The following is a 7,775-nucleotide window of genomic DNA, read 5'->3' as shown; positions in this document are numbered from 1 at the left end:
AGAAGGGATTGTGGCGTGGCCATCCCCCCTGGGGGGTGATTTCTCACTTTCTGTCTCTCTGTCTCTCTCTGTCTGTCTGGCGAGCGCACGCGCCTTATATTGAAAAACCTCTAAAAAAAAAAAAATCCTCCAGGGCCAGAATTTGAACTATAGTCGGCCATATGGGATCCAGCTCTCTTAACCACTAGGCTATGGGCCAGCCCAGTATCTTTTTTTTTTTTTTTTTAAGCTGTTCTGTTACATAAAATGATTGGAATTCTAATTAGAGAATTTTGATGAGTGCTTTTCAGGCAATCTTAAGAGCAAAGCACTGTCAGAGATAAGGCCTTGAATTCATAATTATAATACAACATCAAAATCCTATTTTATTTATTCTTTACGTTTATTATTTCCTGAGAGAGTTCCCTCAGACTACAGTCCATTTCCCCTTACCTGCCACCTTTTCAGCCAGCTGGGATCTGGGCACATGCACATCAGAAGTACAGTTCCACTCAGGGTCCGCCATCTTTCATGTGGCTTCCAGCATAGCAGGGCATTGCATTAACACTGTGCCACCATGGCTGGGCCAAAAACCATAGGTTAGGTAGCCTCGGGGGCCTAGCTGAGATGGTCACTGTGGGCATCTCGGCCACGCCAGGCACACTGCATTAGGCTACCATGTTGCCATGATAATTGCTGATTCAGCCAGGTTGCCTTTATTCTCTCTCTGTCTCGCTCTCTTATTTCCCTCCTGTATTCTCTTTTATAGATGAGGCTTCTGAAAGATTTCACATCTTAAACAAATAAACAAAAGAAGTTTGCAATCATCACAGCAACTGCTTTCATTTTACCAGTCAGAAAAAGAAAACCCAAAGACTTGATCATGACTTGGGTTTTTGATTCTGGGACTACCCCCCACCCCATTCCTAATTGCTTGCTTGCCAAAAAGTACCTCAGACACATGGCGATCTGATGGGAAAGTCGGCTCCGAACTCACGGGGCCATCTTTGAACTGGACCCATGTTGTGCATCTGGCATTTTTCATTGCTTGTTTGTGCTTGTTCTTCACTGATGTAAGAATCAGCAATTTTTGTCTGTTTCTTTAGAAAACATTTCTCTTAGGCAAACAGTAAAATTGACTCCGAGGGAGTTTTTCTGTTTGCTTTTGATTGATTGATTGATTTTTGGATGCCTGCATTTTGTACTCTGATGTATGAGATAGGAATTAAATAGGAGTATTACCAGAAGACGGAAGAAGGCCTACGAATCTTCTGAATATTTTCAATACCTTTTTGAAACATTTGCTTTCAGATTCCCTTTATTAACAACCACATCCTTTTGATACTAAATGGTAGCGTTCTGAAATTAGAGTGGCTTATATGAGAGAGAATTTCTCTCAGATGGAAGTCCCAAATTGGCATGGCAGCTCAGCTCCACATCGTGGGGACCTAGACAACTTCTCTTGTTGCAGTGCCACTCAATATTGCCATGGTCCCCAAGGGCTTCACGGGCTAGGCCCCTTCTCAGCATCTCAGCAGCAGGAAGAGGAAGGGCGAGTGAACACACATTCTTTCACTCGGATCTCATTGGCTAACACATGGCCTGTGGTCATATTTGACTTTATGAGAAGCTGAGAATTTCTGGGCAGCAGTTCGTTCAGTTAAAAATGGAAGTTTTTGTCACAGAGGGAGGTGAAAACAGATTGAAAGATAGTTTCTGTCACCCTCACATATCTTAAATTTTCTCTGGTCCCTTTGCACGGCTGACATTCTTTCTTATAAAATGCCTTTTCTCACAGAAGAAGAAAGACTTTTAGGAGAGTGAGAACTTGAGGTATGAAAATAAAAGCCACAAAGAGCTCATAGAAGGGGGAAAACTTGTGAGCCCTCACTCTTCACTGGCATCTCTCGTTGCTGATAGAGCTTCTGTTTTGATTTCTGGGTGGCCTTCTGTTCCATTATGCCCCCAGGGCCCCCTCAAATTTGACACACTGCGTGAAGACATGGAAGAGAACATTCATCTCAAAACTATGCACTTTAGAGGATGTGCCATTCCAAAATGTAAGTGCAAGTTCTACCCATACCTGTATTTCATATTTTAATTTGGAGTAAAAGAAAATGAAAGAAGATTGGATGATTTAAAGTATTTGTCATGAATGTGTATGGGCAGGTCAAAATGACCCACCACATACAATGATCAGCATGACCCGGCCATGGCAATATTGTCAAAATATTTCAGTATTTTGGGACCAGCAGGTGGCGTGGTGGTTAAGGCGCTGGACATTCCCACATGGCTGACCACAGTTCAAGTCCTGTACCTGGTGGCTTACTTTCTCAATTTCCGTCTCTCTCTCTCTTTCTCTGTGTGTATGTGTGTGTGTGTGTGTGTGTGTCTATGGTCAAATTAAAATAAATGACTGAATAAATAAAATTAAATAAATAGTTAAAAAAATATTTCAGTATTTTCAAAAGCATCTTTTGAGTCTATGTAAAACACTATGTGAACCTAGATGTGCTTTAAAAACAAGGAGAGGCTGAGGGGCAGTTTCATAACTATTTAATAATGAGAATGGTTATTATAAATTTTTTTTTATTATAAATATTTTAAAATCTGATCTTATCCTCAGGGAATGTAACAAGGGAAATGGACTTGTACTTCGATGAAAAGAATTTTACATAAAGATGAGAATTTCTAAAATGTTTTCAAAATATATTTTAAATTCTAAACATATAAGAACCAAATAAATACATTTTTATTTAAATAAAATTATCCTACATTCTAAAACTGATTTTTTTTTAAAAGACATTTTTGCTACAGGGCGCATGTGCTCTCCAGAGACACAGACAGAGAGATAGTGAGAAACCCCCCCCACCCCCGGGGGAATGGCCATGCAATCCTTTCTCCTCTCAGGATTTTGGGCACACACACACATATGCCCAGCATGAGTTTTAAGCCACCAGGTCTAGGACTCAAACCATGGTCAGCCATATGGGAGTCTAACACCTTAACTACTATGCCAACTGCTAGCCCCAGTTTCAACATTTTTTATATGCACTTGAAAAGTATTTTCTCAGCCCCACCGATAATCCCTCTTTAATGTTAGTTAATCCTTCCCTATTTTCTTCAGCAATCTTAAGAATTGAATAAGTGGTCACTGTTTAAGGTGGTTTAGAAATAAGTGTTCTCCAGCTGGAGGGGGGCGCACTTCCTGGTCAGAGCCTTAATCAGTAGAGAGATTCTTAGACTACCTGTAATAGCTCAGGACTCTTGATTTAGTAACAGCATTGGTCTTTTTATTTGTAGGCAAAATTCTATTGCAATGCACTTGAATTAGGATTGCCCTTGTTATTTGCCTGTAGGGATCCTGATATTCCAGACAGAAGATCCACAGCTGTATTAGAGCCAGATTTATACATTGTCTCCTTACAGTCACTAATATAGTCTCTCCAGAAAATTTAGCATTTGGAAAAAGACTTCTATTTTCATGCTAGCAGTGAGAAACATCTCACTTCAGTGTAACAGTGTCCAGGGAATGATGCGTCATTCGGATTTGGAGTCGGTGTAAGGGAAAAATACTTTGTGCTGCTGGTTAGGAAAACACATCACAGGGCCAGGGAATAAAATAATTTTTGCCTCTCTGGAAACCCAGCATTCACTTCCAGGTATGACCAGACCACTTGAAGTAAAATGAAATCCTGCTATTTATTTCCTGAGAAGTTGTTTAAATTTCCCTCCCATCTTATCTTTGGAGTACTGTGCCTTTTCAAATAGGCACTGTTTATGCAGAACAGCTTTTGTCCATGGCACAGACAATGCATTACATACATGATGTAAACAATTTCCAGCTTACAATCAGGACTTGTTCCAAAAGTTCATCTGCAAGGCATTTGTTTCAAACTCAGAATGTGCTGCTCCTTGAAACAGCAAAACAGTGGTATAAATGATGGTGGTGGAGTGGGGGGGCAAGATAGCTTACCAAAGATTATTTAATATGTAACGTAACTAAACCCATAGTATTATGCTTTATATATCCTGGAAAGATGGGACCTTATACAATAAAATAAAAGAAAGAGGAAGAGAAGATCTTTGTTTTCCTGCTTTCACAAATCTCTTTGACTTTGTTTTATTTTTTTTAATTTTTTTCTTCCTTTTATTTATTTATTTTTACATTTTTCCACAAACATTTACTTTACATATCAAAAAATTTTAGCTCATACTCCATTTTTTTTTTTTTTAAATTTTTGCTATAGGGCATGTGCACTCACTGGAGAGAGAGAGAGACAGAAAGCAGGAAATCACCCCCTAAGGGGAGGATGGCCAGGCTGCAATCTGTTCTCCTCTTGGGATCTTGAGCACACACACACACACACACACACACACACACACACACACGTAGCGTGAGAATAAGTCACTGGGCCCAGGACTTGAACTGTGGTTGATTATGTGGGAGTCCAACAACGTAACCATTACATCATCTGCTGGTTCCTCATTTCGACTTTTTTTTTTTTTTTTTTGGAGAGGTTTTTGCTATAGGGCACATGTGCTCACCAGAAAGACAGAGAGACAGAAAGTGAGAAGTCACCACCCAGGGTGGATGGCCACGCCACAATCCCTTCTCCTCCATCCTCCTTTCTGGATCTTGGACACGCACGCATACGAACCCGGCATGAGTTTAAGCCACCAGGTTTGGGACTCAAACTGCGGCTGATCACATGGGAGTCCAGCAACATCGACATTACACTAACTGCTGGTTCCTCATTTCTTAATTGTCATCGTCATCCTTTGGAGAAGGGGTGAAGGAATTCCCGCTTCTCAGTATCCCACCCTGACTAAATAACTCTCCCTCATGTATACCCTCACTACAGCTAATCAGAATAGAGAGAGTATAATCTTTTGACTTTATGCAGATCTTTTGAGCTTTTGTGCCTCTAACCTTGATTTTACGATCCTATAATCTTTGAAAGTGGTGTTTCCTAGCCATAGGACTCTAATTAGTGGATTCTGGTCAGTTTTTCAGAGTGAAGACTGAATCAGCAGGGAGGATGGTATTTTGGAATGGCTCCATCATATAAAAGAAATTGTGCATCTAAGCTAGTGGTCTTCAGTTGGGGTACATTTGCCCCCATGGACATTTGACAATGTCTGGAGACTTTTTTTTTTTAATATTCCAGAGGGCATGTGCACTTGCTTGCAGGGGAGAGGGAGAGGGAGAAAAAAAACAAAGTACCCCTTATGGAGCATGGTCACTTCATAATTTCTTCTCCATTTCTCCTTCCTTTAGGGATTTTGGGCATACATGTACACACACACCAGGTGTCTTTCAAGCTACTTGGTCTGGGACTCGAACCATCCAGCAGCCCTAATCACCAAGTCACCAGCAGGCCCCATGCAGACATTTTCAATTGCCATTACTGAATATCCACAGACAGTTCTCAACTTGCCACGATTCAGCTTTCAATTTTTCAAGTTTATGACAGGATGAAAGCAATATTTATTAAAAATCGTACTTTGAATTTTGAGTTTGGCTATCCATACAAGTGTTCTGCTTTTCACTTTCAGTACATTATTTAATAAATTACAAGACATATTCAACACTTTATTACAAAACAGGCTCAGCGTTAGACAATTTTGCCCAACTGCAGGCTAATGTACGTATTCTGAGCACATTTCAAGGAGGCTAGGCTCAGCTATGCCATTGCTACTTGGCAGGTTAGCTGTATTAAATGCATTTTCAACTTAACAATATTTTTCACTTATGATGGGATTGTCAGCACATAACCCCCGGGCAAGGAGAGGAACATGTGCAGTAGAGAAAGGCCAGAGGTGCTGTTGGGCATCCTATACCACACAGGACAAGTACCCACAGAAATGATGCAGTTTAAATGTCAACAGTGCTAAGGTTGAGAAACCATGCTTTAAGCCTGTCCCAAAATACGAGTTGTTTACCGGTGTTATATTATGGATATCTTGGTCAAATATCTTGGGAAATGCATGGCTTAAGAGTTTGGTTGATGTATTGGGTTGGCTAGCATTGATAACTTGGGTTCCTCTGCCCCCAGACCTGATGTCAGACATTTGCAATTAGCATATCCTCTCATTCAAAGAGACAGGAGTGTCTTGAATGCCTCTTGCATATACCTTCAGTGTTGTAGACACTTGGGATACAGCAGGGAATAAGACAGACAGACTCCTAGTACATGGGGAGGAGTAACTATTATACATAAATAAATGTTTGTCTATAGAGACAGGAGAGGGAAGGGAGTGAGAGAAGGTGCTTGGTGCTTCTTAGAGAAATAAAGCATGGAGTGAAGATGAAAAGGGTTGAGGAGAAGCTGGAGAGGGCAGGAGAGTTCTTATTTAGGAGCTGGTTTTCAGTGGAAGGTAAGAGCAAGCTCTTACCTTGTCTTAGGGGAAGAGAACTCAGGCTAAATGCAAAGTCACTGCAAAGGCCTTGGAGTGGGAACCGCTGTTTCCCCAACTCCCAAATAGAAATTCTGCAGACTCATGTGGCTGTGGGGGGAGTTAAGTGGAACGTAGGGTTTCTTGGCTTACCGACCACAGTGACATCAAAATCTCATGTTGGAGTCCGGAAGAGAACTTCAGGGAATTTCTCTAAGGGCTGGATTACCTTGGAGAGGGAAATGAGAATCCAAATGTAGGGATTAAAGTGTGTAGGTCTTTGGCATATTCTCAGCTGACTGGCAGGGCTCCCTTACTAGATTCCTGGGCTGGGGTCATTATAGCCTCGTGTCACCATGTGGGCGGGCACAGGACATTTGGTGTACACACTGACAGCTGAAAGTAGGACTTTAGGCTGTATTTCATGATTCCACTGCAAGCTTCTTGCCCAGAGCTTAATGGCATCCCTAGAAAGGGTAGTTGAAGCCTGTGAATGTTATCAGTGGGCGGGATGCTGTCTTCTCCTGCAGTGGCTGCCCTGAAGAATGTGAAGTCTTATCTTAAGAGGAACAATTCCATCTTTGTTGGAGAATAATTTATTTCCTCATAGTTGTCTTCAGTGCGAAGATAAGAGATTTTAAATCGTGAGCTTTATTTCCATTTTTTTTTTTAATTCATTTAGGACACAGTGCTTTACACCTTGCAGCCAAGAATAGCCACCAAGAGTGCATCAAGAAACTCCTTCAGGTAAAGCGGTGACGACTTGTAATTATAAATATGTTGTTTTTAATATATCAGAGGGGGCTAAATGGGGGCACCACAGTAGTATCATGCTCCTGTGGGACTGACCCACATGGTGGGGAGGGTTCCGGGTTCACTTCCAGAGTCCTCACTGAACAAGCCCAAGAACCAGAGCTGACTGGAGAAGGATTGTATATCAAGACCCTATTGAGGGTCTGTGTCTTTCTCTTTCTCTTGTGCTGTCTCTCTTGCTTAAATAAGTAAATGAAAAATAAAATAAAAAAGGAACTTTATCTGTGAAAGAACAAATACCTCTTCCTCCCAATACACACACCCCTTTTAATACTATCTCAGAATCCATGTTTCCTAAGAAGCTTCATTGTTAAAATGATAGCCAAGAAGAAGATTGTTACTACTGGCAGAGAAAAGAATATTTTTTAAAAGAATGATTTATTTTATTATTATTATTATTTTAATTTTCTATAGGGCACATATGCTCATCAGAGAGAGAGAGAGGGAAAGTGAGAAAGCAAGCCACTAGGTGTGGGACTTGAATCATGGTTGGCCGTGTGGGAGTCCAGTTCCTTAACCATCATGCCACCTGCTGGCCCCCCCCAAAGAAAAGAATCTTAATCAAATGTTGGAGTTTCTTATTA

At 41.0% G+C, this 7,775-nt stretch overlaps 1 protein-coding gene across 5 annotated transcripts in view; it reads left to right on the top strand.

The window, feature by feature from the left end:
* RAI14 (retinoic acid induced 14) overlaps positions 1–7,775 on the top strand; it is a 149,783-nt gene that overhangs the window by 112,410 nt on the left and 29,598 nt on the right. For all 5 annotated transcript variants that reach the window (XM_006156345.3, XM_006156348.3, XM_006156347.3 and 2 more), the window contains one exon: positions 7,061–7,125. In XM_006156345.3, the coding sequence (XP_006156407.1) occupies positions 7,061–7,125 (65 nt within the window). The remainder of the gene's footprint in view (positions 1–7,060; positions 7,126–7,775) is intronic.

Source organism: Tupaia chinensis, unplaced genomic scaffold, assembly GCF_000334495.1.
Source record: "Tupaia chinensis unplaced genomic scaffold, TupChi_1.0 Scaffold000489_1, whole genome shotgun sequence".
Lineage (NCBI taxonomy): Eukaryota > Metazoa > Chordata > Mammalia > Scandentia > Tupaiidae > Tupaia > Tupaia belangeri.
Note: the sequence above shows the minus strand (reverse complement) of the source record. Positions and strands in the feature narration are given on the sequence as shown.